Here is a 19,530-nt window from a genome sequence, read left to right as displayed (position 1 = left end):
GGAGGAATGGCAGGAATAACTTTCACAAGGGCAGGGATAACAAGGTCCACACAGTAGGGCCTGAGCCAAGATTTGAAGCTGACACCTCTCAACTGTGAGGACGAGGAGCCAACGACCACGCACTGTGCTGGCCCTTATTTTTGCTATTGAGACATAAAAAGAATAGCGTAATTATTATTATTTTTTTTTAAAAAGCGTGAACGAAAAACACTTCAATGCCGAAACCTTGAAAAGAAGCGATGGCGCGCGTGGTTCGATATTTGTTTACATACAGTTCAATATTTGTTTACAACTGCAACTTTTGTTTTCAACTCATGCTTCCTTATGTTTACTACAGCAAAATACAGCCACAGCATCTATGCAGTCATTATTTTGACTAGGCACACAGTACGAAGAGCGACTCCGAATTCCACGGAGACGATCTTTCTCCTCCTTCCCTCTTTGTTTACTTTCCCTCCTGTCGAAGTTTGATTTACTCAGCTTTCAGCCCAAGTAAAACTATGCACTCACCGTATGCGACGGTGCACTTTTAAAAGCCCCCGATGGGGTTGAGCAAAGTTATTTTGCAGCCTGGCAGAATCTTTCCTGTATTTTACTACTCAAACTCTATAGATCTTTTTTTTTTTATATGCCATTATTGTTCGTCGACACTAACAAGCAATCAATGCGAGGCAGTATGTGATTTTAAAAAGAGCTCTGTCATTTCTTAAGAGTCTGGCTTCCTCCTACGCTCTAAAAATAAATATGTGAATGTGTCCTGCCATTGACTGGCAACCAAGCCAGAGTATATCCTGTCTTTCGTCCAAAGTCAGCTGTATATCACCAAAATCACAAACGGAACCAAAACCAGTAATCCTTTTGGGATTTGCTTCTTCAATGAAAAATAATCTCTACTGATCATATGAACAATTGTTCCTCTTTAACTATAACAAATACAAATCGACAATATCGAGGAGTCTTCATTATTCTTACCATTAAAGAAAGTGTTATGATTTCACCATAATCAGAACTCAAACGTGTTCACTTGTCAAATATGGTTGTTTGGTCATTGACCCTGATATGTTCCAAACAATCTGCACTGAGCAGATGGAGCAGGGCAGGAAGCCAGACACACAAGAGGCAAATCGTCTAATCGGAGCTCACAATAAAGAAGCCCAGCAGATCATATCCAGCGTGCACGGTGTTCTTTTCTGATTCGTTTGCATAGATTCTCCTTTCGATAACGTATACGCTTCCAAACACTTCCTTAGATACAATCTAATGAGAGCCAATACAAGATAAATGGATGAAAAAAACAACAACTTTATTACAACTGATAGGATGATGGTGTTTGTTTTTCAATATGAGGGAGCCAAGACGAAAAGCTGTGGATGCTCATTGCTTGTGAAGTGAGAATCACTTTTAAAAAAACTATTGCAATGTAATAGAAAAAGATGGAACAACTTATCCTTAAAAAAAATAGAGTGTTTATCGGCAAAACCAGCCTGGAGCAAATTGAGAAATGAGAACAGAAAGGTGTGATATTTCAACTACTGCCAAAATATAACTGCAGGTGCGGTCCTCTACAAAAAAAAAATAAAACACCTGTCTAAATTGGTGAAATGGAAGTTTAGAGAAGATGGCTACGGTTTTAGTCTGATTGTTATCCCACAAATGTAATGGATTGTTTTTAAAAACATTTTTCCTCAAACAAAACTATTTTCCAAATAGACTGATGGTGGCTACTTCCTAATTACTCAAACTGGCTTATTCCGCCAAACACATAGGACTGTTTGCTCCGTCATGACGAAAGAGCTTAGAGGAGGCGAGCTACTCTAGTGAGCAAAGGAAGGAAGAGCCGCCACTTTGAGCGTCAGCCTCGGCTGACTGGGGACCCGGCTCGGCCTGCTCAACAAAAACACTGTCAGAGATAGCTCGGCCATGCGTGAAATTGATTTTGTACTAACAAACAAGGGGATGTGTTTCCTCCCAACGGTTAATCAAATCATCTCGGCGAATGAGGGGAGGATGAGAGTAAAATCATTAACGTCCAACTGTAAATCAAGTTGAGTGCCAACCTGCTGTCCCATTAACCCTGAAACCTGTTCAATAGCTAATTAAGGCAATTACTTCAGGCATGGCACGCCATTTAATCATGAATGACTAGACCATTTATAGCTGTGGCTTCATTACCACTGGCAGTGCACAGCGATGACCCTCCCACTCTGCGAGCTCAGATGGATAAACGGAACTGTTGATGTGTTCCTGACCATCTACCCACCAACTGCGTCGTGGTGACAAGGGATGGAGTCAACAAGATGTTTGTCGTGAGTGGTCTGTTTCAAGCCATCATGATCTCTACCATTACAAATCCATCCATCCATCCATCCATCCATCCATCCATCCATCCATCCATCCATCCATACATCCATCCGTCCATCCGTCCATCCGTCCGTCCGTCCATCCATCCATCCATCCATCCATCCATCCATCCATCCATCCATTCATCCATTCATCCATCCATCCATCCATCCATCCATCCATCCATCCATCCATCCATCCATCCATCCATCCATCCATCCATCATCCTTCCACCAACCCATCCATCCACCATCCTTCCACCCACCCATCCTTCCAACACATCCTTCCATCCTTCCAACCCATCCTTCCATCCTTCCAACCCATCCATCCATCCATCCATCCATCCATCCATCCATCCATCCATCCATCCATCCATCCATCCATCCGATTGCTATTTTGTATGTGTGTAATTAGGTCATGGTCAACTTGACACGCATCAGCAGCATGATCGAGTCACGTGCTACCCCACACAAAAGCAATTAGTCCCCGTATGGCCCCTGGTGCCATGACCAACGTCATGGCCCAAATGTGGATGTCACACCTCAGCCACGTGTGCCGTTTGTTGTTGCTCTTGTAAGTGGCAAAGCACCGGCAGCTTCATTGTGGCTTTCATTGCTGAACTGCGGCAAAAAACGCTGCTGAGTTTGAGGATTGGGGCTTTTATTCCCCGCCCGCCCATATGGCCTTTGTGACTGCTGGGTTCACAAAGTGCAGTGAAACGGAATGGATTTAGGGAAAGTATTAGAATTTGGTCTTCAAGGAAAGGGGATGGTTGCAACTCCATTTCCTCCACTCCTTGCAAACAATTACTTGCGGACGCATGCTGAAACTCACCATTCCTTTGAGAAATGTATCCCAATTCCTCCAACAGTGGCCTTCCGATAATAGACACTATGCCTCGATGAGCACCAGCAGTATAGAAAATGGATGGATGCATTACTGCATAAAGGGTTGCATCGTGATGTTCACAACTCTAGAGAATGCCACTTTTGAAAAACTGCTTCCAGACAATAATGGTTCATTTACACACAATTGACACCTAATTGCCTGTTCAGAATTTCATTCTTTTACTTTACAACAGAGTTCCGTTTTGGGCTGCATTGAATGATTATTTCAATTATTATTATTATTATTTTTTAACAAATGCCGATCTTTTAAAAAACAGGACATTTGAAATTAACAATGTGGCCTATAGCAGCAGCTACTTTACTGAACTCCTAGTAGAGCAAAGTTTATTTAAAATGGATGGGAAACAAACAAGAAAATCCCTGGACAGCCCTCCAGATGTCAGATTCTAATTATTCAACTGTAAATACTCCACGTTGCGCTTCCTTTTACTCTCCTAAATCGACAAACTCCGAGCTGAAGAACTGACGCTTGCTGTAAATACATGTCAATTCACACAATTCAATCCTGATGACTAATTTGAAATATTGCATTTTAAATGAAACTTTTTTCACCCTTTGTGAACTCTAAAATGACTCACCTGCAGCTGCGACCGAATCTAGATGTGTTATAAAATATAACCGGCCTCCACTGTCAAAAAAATCTGACAGTAGATGGAGAAACTGGCTCATTTATTTTATGCAGTCGTTTAAAAAGCTATACAAGGAAAGCATGTAATTCTGATCATACATCTTTGAGGCAAGTGCATATTAGTATAGCTCACAAAGTAATCAGTGTAATGCTAATGCCATACTAAAAGTGCCTCACACATAATTTGTCGGTTGCTTACACACTCCGAAGAGCTCAATCGAGTCTTGTAGGACTCATTTGTTGTTTGGATTACATCTAACATTTGAACAAATAAAAGGCCTGCAACCAGACAGATTTTTTTGGACTGTCTATTTCCATTTACATTACATCTCGAGTGACATAGAAATGATATCAGGCTTGGGGTGAAACAGAAAAAAATTTGACTGTTAGTCAATACAACAGATTTGGGATTATTTCAACGCGGATTTGAGGCGAGGTTTAATATCAATGTGTATCACGGTTGACATTTGATATCAATCGAAAAAATGCCTTCAAATGTTCAACATAAAAGAATTGTTTGCATATTTAAAGGACAAATGTAGCATTTTTGGAACTTGTCCATGCTGCTGCTTCAAAGAGGGCATTTGCAGCTATCTGTTAAATATCATCTTTTTCTCAACATGGGATTCTGATCTGTAGACATCAGATTCTGTTTTTTCTCCCTTTTTGAACTGTCATGATGCATATCCCGACTGTGTCGCTTAAGATTTAAAAAAAAAAAAAAAAAAATCTCTGTATGAACTCCACAGTGCAAATCCAGCCGAAGAAATTGTGGGGAGCTGTCTGTGGTGCTGAACAAGATTCTCGTCGTCCCCTCCGACACCCACCTTGTCAGCACTTCCCACTTGAAGGAGTGACTGTGACAGACCGAGGCGAAGCGTCAGGGGAGACCCTCGTCGTGAACTGTCGAGAGTGGGAGTATTGATTTTGTTGTTTGTCTCCCCTGACTGCGTCAGGGGAGATAGAAGCTCGCTGATGTCTTTAACCCTTTGCTCGACTCGCATTGAGCGTACCTCTCGATCCCATAGGAGAAAAATCTGCCTTGGCTGTACCTAATATTGTGACTGTTGAGGACATCGTATTTCTACAGAGCGGAGCTTTCGGGGACGGCTCACCTCATACGATTAAATGTCACTCTCTTCCCTCCAGTGCACATCAGCAGCTGGTGGTGACAGGGCAGGACCACCCTCTTGGTGGCTCCGTGTCCACTAGCAGACATGAATATATATTGCTGGACGGCCTGTCTGACATGTCAAGAAAAAGGGCGATTCATTATGCTACAAGGAACTCAAGCCTCTCATGGCAGTGTGAGGAATCAGAATAATTGAACACAGCGGTCATGTGATTCAGAAAAATATGCCTCCAAAACAGAGAAGGATGACAACGTGAAACGCCAGCACAGTTGATTGAATCTGTGCATGTTGCTAAAAAATGAAAAGAGAAGAAATTAATGAATCATTTTAATGGGGGGGAGATGTGTATGATGTCAGTGACAATTTCACCTTGGAGTGGATTATTTCCATTTTCATTATTTCCTGTGGTTTATGTTGATTGGCTGACCAGCATCCCCGAATGGATTGGATTTGATCTTGGTTGGACAGCTTTGACTTTGAGCATTCGTTAATTGTTGTGATTGCGCGCATAAATTAAAAAAGAAAAAAAAGTTGTTCCCCTTGCCTGGGTGTTATTTGTCTTTGTAATGTGATAAAACACTCATCAAAGCTGTTGATAAACAGAACTCGTTTTTGTACGAGGGTCTCGCGGCAGTGTCGGTAGATGCGCTATGCCCCCCCACCCCTCCGTCCCAGCATTGAGGTCTGGCCAACACGGACTCTCTGCGGGCCGAACTTGTTGTTGATTGCACATCCATGCGCAATCATATCCGACGAGGCCCCGGTAGCCAAATATTAGCAGAATAAACGTCACGCGGTGATTGTAATTAATAAACTACAGGGGCACCATAATAAAACACTCGTCGCAATAAAGCCAGTTTGCAGCTTGCGTAAGAGAAATTACAAATGGCAATTAAGCAAATATATGGCACCAATAAAGAACAGCGAACACAAACATCTGAGCAACAATGGATTATGACGGTGACAAAAACCATCCAAGTACTTGGCAATTCCTCGCCGAAATGTACCAGAGGAACATTAGTTCACTGCTTTTTAAAACCTCCTGTCATGTGTCTCTACGGAGGTGTTTTAACACTCTCACATTCAAATTGGGCTATTTCACATGTCTATTGATTTAACGACATGACAAACACCACAAAAATGGCACGTAGGACGTTCAAGTCACTCGCAGTTGACGTGGACAAAGAGAAAATCCACATTCAACTGGGTTGTACTGATTTCACGATGGCAGCAGTTTCGACAATACAAAGGAACGATTGAAAATCTAATTCACCCCAATGCGTCAATCGAACAAACCAGAGGTCGACCAAGATCACAGAATAGATTTTATACGATTTTGAAGGTTCAATTGGATTCATATTGAACCGTTGTGGATCCATCTGTCCCAAAAGCAAACTAGGAGACAAAACCATCTGGTCCATTAATGCAAAAATCACAAGGCAGAACGCTTTTCAAGTCCTTGTGAACGTTAGGGTTGGGCATGCTGGTGCTTAGTCAGCCAAAGTTGGAAAGAAAATAAATAAAGAGAAAAGAATACCTGCTGTCACTGTAACTGTTGTGTGTGTACCGTAAGCAAAACAGAAATTGGACTAGTGCCATATGATGACCCCCCCAAAATATTTTTGCTGGAATTTTTTGCAGAATTCCAAATTGTGTCATCTTGGGGAATTTGAGTTGTGAGCACTATTTTACTGAAATGTATTTTAGTGAATGTTGTCTTTTCTTCAGCATATTGCAAAAAAAAAAAAAATCCATCAGATGTTACTGTTTGACCTTTTTTGTTGTGTCACCACAGTTTTTTTTGGGACAAAAACAAATAAACTGATGGCAAAATACAAAGCACAAAAGAGCATCTTAATTAATACATGTGTAAATTTCCAAGACTAAATGATGAAGTGAATGAATATTTTTTGTGACGTTTGAGGTTTGTCAAGTCATATGTTGCTGCACTTTAACTGAGAAGTAAATCAAAGCCTCCATTTGTCTTTAAGAGAAAGCTCCAATTGACTCTTTGTCATGTGAACACTCCTTTCAATCGTCTCTTTGGTACCTTAAACAAGCACGTCGAGATTTACGTTGTTTGTCCAGAGGGGCTCCTTCATCTCCGACAACTCTGGGTTAATTCCAAATGTTTGCACTCCCTGCTGGTGCGCCGCTGGATAAAATAAAAATAGGCCTCTAAAGTACTCTTTCTCCACTCTGCTCTTTGACTTTAACTTTTTGGCAACATCCCCTTGTCACAGAATTAATGGATGCGGTTGCGACCAACAATGCTACTTTTTCTTTAGGCCGGGATGGATTGTGTGTAAGCGGTGAGATTGGTTCCAGTGTTCCCCATGGAGCACGAGCCTTTGGTGTTTGGTGATAAATGCCCACTGTGTGGTAATACAGTATGATTAACGGACATAGCCCCAAACGCTATATCTCCGCTCACCACCACCATCACCTTCTGGGCTCGCCTCTTTTCGCCTCCTCACTGCGCCTGAATCAATCATCTGCATGGACCCCACGGTCTTGAGTGAGAGCAGATGTTCAATGTTCAACGCGCTCCGTTAGGATCGGAGGGAAGCGGATATGACCGCGAGGCTGCTTTTAAATAAGGCATTTGACTTCCTCGGTCGATTATGGACTTAAAGTATCTATTTATCTGTTTTCTATATAGTGACGCTTGTTCTCATTAGGTTTGCACGTGAGGTGGGGCTTTGTAGTTGCTTCATGAATATTCAAAGTCATTAACGTGTTTGGTTGTGAAATAAAATAATACAAATGTAACCTCTCGACTCGAGAGTCTCGACTCACTTGCATGCTACTCGTTAGCTTTAGCTTTGCTAACGTTTGGTTGTGAAATAACAAATAAATCCAAATGTAACCTCTCTAGTCACTTGCATGCTTCTCGTTAACTTTTAGCTACCGTAATTTTTGGACTATAAGTTGTGTTTTTTTTTCATAGTTCGGGTTGGGGGGGGGGGCGACTTATACTCAGGAGCGACTTATATACATATATATGGTTTTTTTTCACTTTTTTGGGCATTTTATGGCTGGTGCGACTTATACTCCGGTGCGACTTATAGTCCGAAAATTACGGTAGTTGCTCCCAGAGGTGAAAATCTTAAGAAGTTTCAAGTTATTACTGTTCTGGTATTTCACTGTCTCCTTGTGTCTTACTCCCAACTAACCCGGTCAACCAGCATGAAATCATCAAACAATGAGCCACATACCAACAAGCACATTCAATAACAGGAAAGAAAATAACCATCTGTTATCTCTATGTAGAGGTGATGAAGCAGGTTGAATATGAAGGTGAGCATCGGATATGATCAGACTTGATAATAAGAGCCATATTTTTCCAAATAAGAGCAGCGGCGACTTGACAAACACAAGAGGAAGCATATCATTGATGGTGAGATTGCGGCAGCGGTATAAGCAGCCCAATCAATCCTCCAGTATTTTTGTGTGCGAGTCGATAGATCCAGGTTAGGCCCATTAGTCATGTTGGCACCCCACATCGCCTTCTGCAAGCACTCTAACTACCTTTTGCTATACGCTGCCTTTTATAGGCCCGTCATAATGTGAATCAATTCTAATTCATGTCACTTGCTGTTAATATGTATGGCTACATTCTCCATCTTGAAATATTTAACAATCTGCATTCTTGATGACACCTGCAAGGAGCGAAAGGCCATTTGCTGCCGGCGTGCAAAAGTAACAACTTTGCATTGTTCCTTTTCGTGGAACTTGTTAAGATTCACAGACATGCCCGACATTACAAAGGGAGGACAATTTCCTCCCACCAGCCTCCCGGAGAGAGAGTAAACAGGCTGGTGGTTGCGGCTGGAAAACATCGGAGGAGGAGGCGTCTCTCGTGGCGTGATGAATGAAGCCAAAGCGACTATCCATTTGAGCATGATGAGAGCCCGACTGATCCCTGGATTTGTGAGTGGGATTTAAAGCTCTACCTCGCGGGCACCTGAAGAGAGCCACGGCACGCTCGGCGGTGCTCTTATGATGTGCTGAATGGCAACACGTACCAAGTGTGTCAGAGAAGCTCCAGGACTGGTGACACAAAAGATATATTCCAAATGGAAACGAAAAATGACAAGTTTTCCAGTTGAAAGTAACCCTCCTTGGAGTCCAACGCACTTTGCCAGAATTCTCTTTCCAGTTGTTTCTCTATTTGTGCCCGGCAAACGTTGACAGTGATTGTCCTAATTTGGGCTATTGTTTTTTTTTTTTTCATTACAATGGCGGGGTGTGGCTCAACCTGCCTCTGCAATGACCACAAAGATACATTTGTAATTATAAATATGATTATTATTATCATTAATAATAATAATAATAATAATAATAATAATAATAATAATAATAATAATAATAATAATAATAATAATAATAATAATAATAATAATAATAATAATAATAATAATAATAATAATAAATATCCCTACCAAAATGTTCCAAGCAAATCTCAAAGTAAAAATCCCTCAACATACCCCACACTATCACTCAGGATCTGAGAATGGAGCCTTTGCTAAAAAGAAAATGTTCAAATTTGGCCCAGTTATCGTCCTGAAGCGTGCACTTACATATTTAACCGCTGTGTGTGCCACCTCAGCACGCATCAATTTCATTTCTTGTTGAGACACGTTTTTGTTTTCTTTCCTGACTTTATTCATCACACTGTGACCAGGGACCCAATTTACACTAGTCGATTGAAGTGTGAATGCAATGAAAGGCATCCACAGAGATGGATGATAGTTCTCCAGTGAGAAATGACACGTTTTTCCATCAACAACCACAAAAAAAAAAGCTCATTAACAAGAAGAAAATTAACAAACGATCAGTGAAAAGTTCAAATGCGATGAAATGAATGTTCCAAACTTCTGTATTATTGCCAGTCTACAAATAATGCTTGATTCAATTTAGCTAAACCCAACTAACAGAATCCTTAAAATCATTCACTGCCATTGACGGCTATAGATGTTAAAATTCAATTTGAACTGAACGAGTCAATAATCATGGTCATCCTCTGCAACTGACTGAGGATCAATGGGTGAGCCTCCATCAAAGTCTGCTGGGACGGGCTCCAGCTCAGCCATGACCCTAATGAGAACAAGTGCTAAAGAAAATGGATGGCCCATTGATGGGCAATCAGATGAATTAAAAGCGCCATAAAATAGGATGAAATTCAAGGGTAAAGCTGCTGTGGTCAGTTCTTAGAATCTCTGATGCACAATATGGCGAAGGGACCTTCATCCAATCAGGCGGCGTTTACATAAGGTGACAGATTTCCGGCCGCCACAGCCTACAACATGAAGAGACTTTATCCTGTCAAAAGATACCGTAGCGGCACAGCCCATACGGGAGATTAGACTCCGTATGAAGGTGACTCGAGCTGGGCTTTAAAGTGAGTTTCCTGCTCAGTCGACCGCTGAATCCAAATGGCGGGATAGCGTGAGCCCCGGCTCGCCTCTCCGCACTTTCTGTCACCAGCCCGCCCCAGATAAGGACAGATGACCTTTCTCCAGGTTGTTACAATAAATCAAATCCACAGTCACTTCTTCTTGCCTTTTTCAAGCCTCGCAGGTATCACTATTTCCGCCAAGCTCTGCTGCCATTTTTGTCGTCTCTGTTGAATATGGCAAGAAAAAGAAGTCGACTACGCCTTTAGATTGAGTTTTGTGATTAAAAAGACGGCGATCACAGGAGAGCACACATATCAGGGCAGGGCAGCGAGGTCGTAATAATGAACTTGCTGATGAAGCCACTCCGCCTCAGCAATATCGGGAGAATTTACTTTATAAATCTAATTTTGCATGATAGCTTTTTATGGACTATTTCAGGCAGGGAACGAGAATGTTCTTTTGCCAATTAGAGGCAAACAGAGCCAAAGTTAATTGCCCCCATGTTAATAAGAGCATTTAAACCGCTCAGCCACCAAACAGGACTCTTGGGGACATTAACCAGCGAATGTTTGAATCACTGCACAAGCTGACTCATTCCCATCTACTGATGACTATATTTAACTAGATCAATGTGAGCGGCTTGGGATGGTCTGCTTTTAGCTCCGTTTCTGGGTGATGTCTGATCAAAAGATGCTATCAGAGGGAGCTTGCGGTTCACGCTGGATGAAATAACACGGATTCAAAGAATAGAGAGATATGAAGTAGAGGGAAAGTCGTGACGTGTGATTTCACACTACCGGCTGCTTGACTAGCGGGTTGGGTCGTAGGAGTCGTGCACTCTTGTGCCCGGCCGCTCGCGTTCTGCCAACTCTTTGGGTTTATCTCCCCTGCATCTGTCACTCTGTCTCTGTCATTACCTTTAGCAGGTGTTTGTGGCTTGCCCTAGCCGTCCTATGTCAGCCAATTATCTCCTTGTCTGTCCTTGTCTGGGACCATCTGCTGCTAGTCTGCACGAATAAGCTAATTGTAATTCCTTCACTTCCATTTTTGATGGATCCTCGTCAGTGTCCTTGTTGCTTGAAGCTATTGCAGTCCCAGTTTAGCGGCTGCATCCTTCAGATGATGCATTTGAAGGCTCATGATGTCATATCAGAAGGAAGAAGGCGCTTTCAAATGGAGAGGACTAAAGTGGCCTTGTATTCCTGTTTTTTTTTTTTTAATTGCTGGAGGCATCGCTTCTATCTCCACGGTAACAAAATGGTGAAGAGCAAAGAACTGCCTGATAGATAAATAAATACTTCTACTGTTCTAAATGTTGACATTACAATCTGCCGACGACCTGCCCATCCCTTTTAACAAGGCACCTTTGAATACTGTAAGTGGCCTCCACAAAAAAATACATGTGCTGCCAGAACTAATTTGGCCCCCAGAGATGCATCTTCACATCTTTTACACGTTCATACCACAATGTCCACCAGAAAAATGTCAAAAATGAGAGCGGCATGGAAATGAAATCCTCAAGCCAACACATTATCTGTGTGTGAATAATAATAAAAATAAAAATAAGATCTTTGATTATTTTATATTTAATAAAAAAAAAAAAAAGTCATTTACATGGAACTGTATATAAACCTGAAGTGAAAGAGAAAAATGTGACTGGAGCCAGCCACTCGACCAAATGCCATCCTTTAATCACGCCGTAAGAGCTGAATCAGACATCTGGAGATTCATATTTGCCTGACCAGCAAATATTTTTGACAGCAGCCTCGCAGTACCTACAAGCCTGATCTGGCAAGCTGCTCGGCTTTCATTACACAGAGTGGCTTTTAAAGTAAGACTCCGAGCGCCAACCACACCACATCCCGAGGGAAATGGACACCGGGGCACAAGCGTAACAACTTCTATACACCTGTGATGCACAGAACAGAAAAACTATTCCACAAAATCAGACTGAATAATATTGCGTGATGATGACACATCAAGATTGATGAAACTACAATGATGGAAGTGGGCTGTTTTTAAACACCGCTTACCTAGATTGATGGACAGCTTCGCGTTTAACCTCACTCAACATTTCTTTCAAGAAAGAGCACGTTTTGTTTTGGTTGCTAGGGGAATACTCAAACTGATGATAGAGTAATTTAATCAAGTATATGTGAGGATGTCGTGCATGTAGCCAAGGAAAAAAAATGATTAAAGCCCACTTGTTTCTTGAGTATTTTTAGTCATTTAAATTGCTTCAATTGTTTGGGAGGGTAATGTTGGTACGTCGAAACCACTTAAGTGCTTCCTGCTTCAATGTTACATAACAGGTTCAATTAGTCAGCAGTGGTAATTACTCTCCAATAACGCCACAAAAACTCACCGGATTTGTTGCTCATCGTTAACCAAAAAGTCACATCAGGGGTTGCGAATTTGACTAAATATTTAGCTAGAGTGTCACAAAGTTAAAGTAGGGTAATTTTATTGCATGCTTGAGTTCCACAACAGGTTGTCATGGTAACAAAATCCATTTGCATGAGGCAGAACCACCGCCCAAAATGGCAGGATTTTAACAGGCCATTCGCAGGGTGTTAGTTTAACTTAACTCTGGCGCATTTACATTGCATAAAGTTGACTATAATGTGCATTGTCCTTTTTTAAGTAAATAAATATGAGGCCACTTCTGTCGTGAAAGAGTACTTGACATACACTTTTAATGTTGCCTTGTTAATAAAGGTAGCATTTAATTAACAAGACTGGATTACTGCTCAGAATTGCCACCAATGAGGAGTTGAATTAATGACGCATGCACACACAAAAAAAGCAATCTCCGGTCCCCGGAATGACAAGCTCTTCGAAGGTTCATCACCACGTAATAAACATAAAATCCCATTATTGGGATAAGTGCATCATCAATTTAAAAGTTCTGGAAAAATAATTGTTTTCAATACATTCAAAAATTGTCTATATTTTTAGTTTATCAGATAATTTATCGGGTAGCTGGCTGCTATACACAAATGTTTGCAAATATTTTTTCAATAAATCATACACTAGGCTTTTCCCGCATCCCAGGATGGCTTGCGTTCAACCGGAGAACTTGCATTGAACTGTGCTAAATGCACTAAAAGTGATTTAATAACAATGCTAGCTTTATTCGCCGCCATGATGAGAGGAAGGAGGCCAACAGTGAACGCCACGGTTAGCTCTGGCGAACAGACATGCATGATTTAACAATCGGAGTCGTAAGTTGAAACTACTACACAGTAAATGGAGCTCCTCTCCGCATCAATTATTATGAATAAAATATTAGGAGAGATTTTATTTAGCAAAAGATTAGGACGCATCACTGCTGAGGCATGTAAGTAATAACGGTCCTTTACTTCGGCGGTAATCTTGTAAACATTAAAGTGATGGATATTTTCAGGAGTCGTGGAAAGAGCAGCACGGAGAAACGAAAATATCGTAGGGAATTACAGAAACTGCGGACGACATCATTACTATTCACATTGCACTGCTGTCATGTCTTGTATTCAGGTTGTGGCTTTGTTCTCGAGTTAAGCATTCATTATGTATATAGAACAAGAACGTGTCTAATGAGCATTTTACTTTTCTTTTTTTTTTAAGGTCAATAACAAATAAACTTGAAGTGAAACTTACTGGTCTGATTCCCCGCTGATAGACAGCCCACTCAAGAAGAGCCACGACATACACACTGATCATTTGTGTCACGCCTGACCTTTTCCGGGCCGGGCCGCCAGCTCGGCCAACTCGGCCGTGTCCTGGCAGTAAAGGCCAATACAGTGCGGTAAAGGTGGAGGCACTTTCACGTGCCTTTTTGCACCCATACTCAACCTCCGACTCACTTCCGTCTCATGAGGCATTAGATGCAGAGGTGTCAATATGAGAGGTCAGAATCAAAATGTGGTTGTTGCAAAAGTGTCTACGAGGTGAAACAAAACAAGTGGAAATTTTAGCCTTGACTGTATTGCGAAACATATTGATTCACCGCTAATCGAGTATCAAATGAATCGAAAACTTTAAATAATCGAGTAATCGTTCGGCCGACAGTAATTCTTCATGAAAGCAGACTGATTTTGATTTTGGCTAACCAAAAAGACATTTGCTTTTGGAAAACAACGACCGAATCAGATTTAAAAATGTTTTTTTTTTTTTCTTTTCCCCCTGTAACACTAATCAAATGAACAATAAAATTTAGTGAATAAAACAAATGGTTTTGTAATACACTTGAATAAAAATATTTTTTTTCCAATCATAGATTAATTGATATAATAGTCAATTCGAAAGGTTTTTGATAGTGACAGCCCTGATTTACTATTTGTGTCGGGGCTAACAAATACTGCGGAATCAAACACAACACCTCTAATAGAAGCCATCTTTTCCCCCACTGGAAAAATTTTTTATTTAGTAGCGTCGCACTTGTGACCTTAAGGCTGATACAACATGCCACTGTGAAGCTGACGCAAACACTTAACCCTCAATTAGCAGCCTCATACTTTCTGCTGTTAAGTAAATAAAAACACCTTGCAAGAAATATTATAATTGAAGAATCTTTAATTAAGCCTTTGCGGCAAAATATGCTGATGTACTAAAGGTAATATGTGCATAAAGCTATTAGTCATCTCATAATGTGTCCCGGATGAGGAAGAGGAGGAAGGATGGCCTCAGAATGGACGCGGTGGGATTTGAGTACACGGGGGCTGGGAGGACTGTGAGCGCAGAGTGGATGCTGCAGCTGTGAAATGAAGAGCTGTCGCATCCACTGAGCACTTTTCTGAGTGGAGGAAACACACTTGGCGCAGTAGAAATAAATCATGCCCGCCTGTTTTCTTTCTTTCCCTTTTTTTTTTTAATACATCAGCGTCCGATTGTAGCTTCCAAAACAAGAGATGGGAAATTCTCGTTGCCTTGCAAAGATTTCCGGCAGTGCTTTCCCACCCCCACCCACTCCTAATCTGATATGCGCCCATGTAGCTACGTTTTGAGGAGATAACTCGGACTGATGCAGCTTTAATGCGTCGTTTTATGACTAGCCTAATGTGTAGTGCTTTTTAAAGACTTGCAGATCCACTGAATAAAGCATACTGGAGTTCTGCTGAGAAAAAAACTGTTACAAACTTTTTGGGCTTATGAATCTTTACAGAAGCACTTCAACTGATTGTGGCAGTATGTGTTTCTTGTCTGCCTCACAGTTGTGATGTTCTGAAGCACCGATTTCAACAATCCACACAAAATTGCATGGACATGTGTACCATAAAGAACAAAATAGTCTCAAGGACCCATGGCAGAGATTGAACATGAAGTGGGCCATTTGGGTTTGAAACAACCATTTCAAGGGGGATTCTGAGACTCATACTTTGACAAACTCCACTTGGGGATTGGCCAAAATGAAGATTTTTTTTTTTTTTTTGGTCTATACCATCTTATGTGGGCGAAGCGTGGCAGTGTCACACTGTGATGATTCTTACAAGGAGTTGTCATGCTGCCCATTAAATCGTGTTTGCAGCTTTGATATTGTGTGATCAAATTTCAATATACATATATATTCAGTAGATTATATTGAACACATCATGTTAGGTAAAAATGGTTTGGAATATTGTAAAATGAATCAGTATAAATAGACTTACCTCGAATGAATTCCTGGTACTCTGGAGTTGAATAAAAAAACTAACATGCCCATTTTTAGAAGAAAACGCATAACATTAAAAAAAAAAACACGTTGACACATTTCACCTCATACCAGGCTAAAGGAGACATTAGAGGGACCTATTTTTTTTTTTTGTATCATAGTTCAGTGAGTCTGTGTGTGTTGGGGATGTAGAGCCTCTCAAAACAATTGTGCAAGCAGAGAGCGGGGATGTATTGGCCATTAAAGTAAACACTGGGGGTGCTTAAACACATCTTGGCAAATAACATCACTGAGAGGGGATCCTGTATACAGTTGGTTAATGGGCCAGACTGCAGCAGGAATGGAATAACATTAGCAGGCCCAGCTCTAGACAGAGCCTCATTGTGTGGGACTGATGAGCACACAAGGACCAGAACCTTTCGTCTATTTATAGGTTGCAAGCTGAGTGTGAAAGGCTGCTTTTTCTCTCAGGTTGCAGGTATTCACCCCCTCAAAAAAAAAAAAAGAAAATCCCTGATCGCACAGTGATTGGTTGCAATTATTGGATCATTGGTGTCTTATGTGAAAGTTTTCCATTAAGGAAGATTTTACTAGATCAGGGAGGGGCAAACTTCTGTGTTCACTGAGGCAGATGGGGCAGGTCATTCATGAAAATAAAGTTAAAATATTTTTGAAATGTTATTCTTTGTTCAAATAATTGATGCACCGCTTATCTGCATAAATGACCATTCATTCACAATAACACCGGCAGTTATGTCGTCAATGACCAATGACTTACTTTCCGCAAATGAATTTAATCACTTAATATTCACATGTACAATATATATGATCGTCTATTTTTCAACGAATATCTGTTTTAGATTATATTTTTAATGCAGGACTCTTGATAATGTAAATACTTGTTGGGCCAGGTAAAGAATAGTGCAGGCAGTACCTGACTTGACTGTAATAAAATATCATTATATTGAATTTATAAAATACTTTTTTTTATGTTGAGCTGTGCTCTCAAAGACGTTTTGGGAAATGTGCGTGCATGTGTAGTTCTTTTCTGCTTTACCTTTTATTCCTCTGGACCTCCTTCTTATCCATAATGACAGGCACGCAGTTGGTCAGCTCGGTCCAGTCGGCGTGCAGCCCGCAGCTCCATCCCGTCGAGAAGCGAGAGAAGAGCCACGACTCGTCCTTGCCCGGCCGGTGGCAGGTGCACTTCTTCTGACCGGCCTTGCAGTCGCACGGCTGCTCCAGGCGGATATTCCTCACCAGGTGCCGGCCGAACGTGGTGCCGCCGGTCTTCTGGATGTGCAGGAACACGATGACGTCGTCCCCTTTCATGTTGAACTCCACGCGTCGGTCCAGGTCTCGTTGCGTGAAGTTGAACTGGGACGGGAGCTTGGCAGGGCTGTCATCCTCCAAGTCCTGGTCGGCGAAATCGTCCCCGTCCTGATAGCCGGCGGAGAGCAGGCTCACTCCCCGCGGCGCATCTCCGTTTTTCAGCGGACACGAATGACTGCCGGCGGGACATATGTACTGGTAACCTATCGTGACAAAAAGCACAGCCAGGATAGGAACCAGGATGAGCTTGCTGGATTTATCATCCATGATAGGCTTCGTCTTCATTCCATCACTGAGAGGGGGGAATAAGAGTTGGGGGACTCGACACTCCGGGAGAGCTGCCTAATATTTCGGATGACACATGTTGCCAATCGGACGTCGTTCACCTCTCAAAAACAGCGCACCAAGTTGCAAAGTTAAGCTGCATGGCAGGTTCAAAGTTCTAAACAGCCATGCTTTCCATGCTTTGTCCCGCTGATTCCGGTCCGAAACGCGCGTGTGCTCTCTCTCTCTCTCTCTTGAGAGAGAGGGGATGTCGCAAGACTGGGACTGTTGTTGTAGCCTCGCCCCCCGTCGCCGCTGCCACCCTCCACCAACCACCCACAGCATCCCTCAGCCTCCCCCGGCTGCTGAGACTCTCTGACTGGCTGCACGGGAGGCCACTAATCGCCCGCTTGTGTGTGCGCGCCCGTGTGCGTGTGCGTATTTACGCGCATTGAAAGTCTCTGCCATCGTCCCATTATCTCGTTTCGCAGGGTGCGTCGAGACATCGTGCACATTCAAGCACACGCACTCATTCTAAAACAGGTTCAATGCGATATCTAAAAAGTCATAGAAACTGACCAAATCAATACACCATTAATCGATCCATGCCATATGTAGCCACCTATACGATATGTATGTATCGGTCTGTCCGACCAGATACAGCATAGGTGTCAAACTTAAGGCCTGAGGGCCAGATACGGCCCACCACAACACTTTATGTGGCTCGCGAAGACAAGTCCATGTGTCACTACCAAAATTAGAAATGGCTTTCATTTTTAGGAAATATTGCTACCAATTTTTATTACCATCCATACTTGAACAGTTTTTACTAGTCTCTGATTTCAGGTGAGCATTACCACTAAATTTCTGCAGCTTTACATTGTGAAAATGGTACGAGTCCACCATTTAAATGAGCAGGGCTACAAGCCACATAGCACTTGTGAGATTTCAAAATGACTCGCTGGGCAAAGGCTTTAACTATCCTTCAGATGGAAATGTGAAGCCTCATTACTTGCAGTCATTATACATCTGCACAATCAAATGAGATCCGGTACAAAAGCTGTGCTCGTTCTTTCTGCCTTAACAATTGGTCATTTTTCATTGACACTAATTGTGGCCTGTTTTGGTTGTCTTAACTACATGAGTGTGGCAACATGTTGAGATGTGGGCAGCCCACTTGCTTCTATTTACGGTACTGCTTAGGACCGCCCTGCTGCAGAACTTGATTTTTAATTCCCTGCACCAACTAATTTTATGTGCATTTTAGACTCTCTTGCTCATTTTTAAAACGCTTTTTGTTGTGAACTGGATCCTTTTCTCTTTTCATATTCTTCTCTCGGAATTTGCGACAGAGCCTGGTACTTATTCTCTGTCGAATGAGGGGGACTTGTCTTAAATTATCTGCCAAATTCTGAAAACGTGCTTGGCGATGTGACCCACAACAAGACACTGGTTTTATTTCAGATGCTTGTTGGTGCAATATTTGATTATGCAATGCAATCTCTATGGGAACTCCCTTTAAATGTGTGTCTGTGTTTTATGGAGGATTTTATGGAAGACTGGCCAGTGGCATTTATAGAAACAGCACTTTCTTGATTGCTCAGTAAAGTTGTTGGCTCATTGTTTGTCAAGTGTCTCTGTCTCTTTCATTTTGGCCTGTTGGTCATGTTCATTATTATTGAAAATATTTTGCAACTAAAGGACAATTTGCCTCTCTCAATTCTATTTATTTGGTAAAAACATGCACAAATGCTGTCACGAATCCTCACATGGATGAATGAACCAATAAGCGGTTTGGTGGGAAAATGTTTGAGTTGCACTCCAAGGACCCCAGTAGTTGACTATTGCTGTGCCTGTTTGAATTTGTCTACCAACAGTTCAAAACAACACCTAT

The 19,530-nt window shown here is 41.8% G+C and overlaps 1 protein-coding gene across 1 annotated transcript in view; it reads right to left on the bottom strand.

Moving 5' to 3' along the window:
* Positions 1–17,834, bottom strand: part of hs6st3b (heparan sulfate 6-O-sulfotransferase 3b) — a 36,548-nt gene extending 18,714 nt beyond the window's left edge. The window contains exon 1 of the mRNA XM_061287327.1: positions 17,098–17,834. Within this exon, the coding sequence (XP_061143311.1) occupies positions 17,098–17,657 (560 nt within the window). The 5' untranslated portion in view covers positions 17,658–17,834. The remainder of the gene's footprint in view (positions 1–17,097) is intronic.
* Between the last annotated feature and the right edge of the window lie 1,696 nt (positions 17,835–19,530).

The sequence above is a fragment of the Syngnathus typhle genome, linkage group LG9 (assembly GCF_033458585.1).
Source record: "Syngnathus typhle isolate RoL2023-S1 ecotype Sweden linkage group LG9, RoL_Styp_1.0, whole genome shotgun sequence".
In the NCBI taxonomy this organism is placed as follows: Eukaryota; Metazoa; Chordata; class Actinopteri; order Syngnathiformes; family Syngnathidae; genus Syngnathus; species Syngnathus typhle.
The sequence above is the reverse complement of the archived record's forward strand: the minus strand, read 5'-3'. Positions and strand labels throughout refer to the sequence as shown.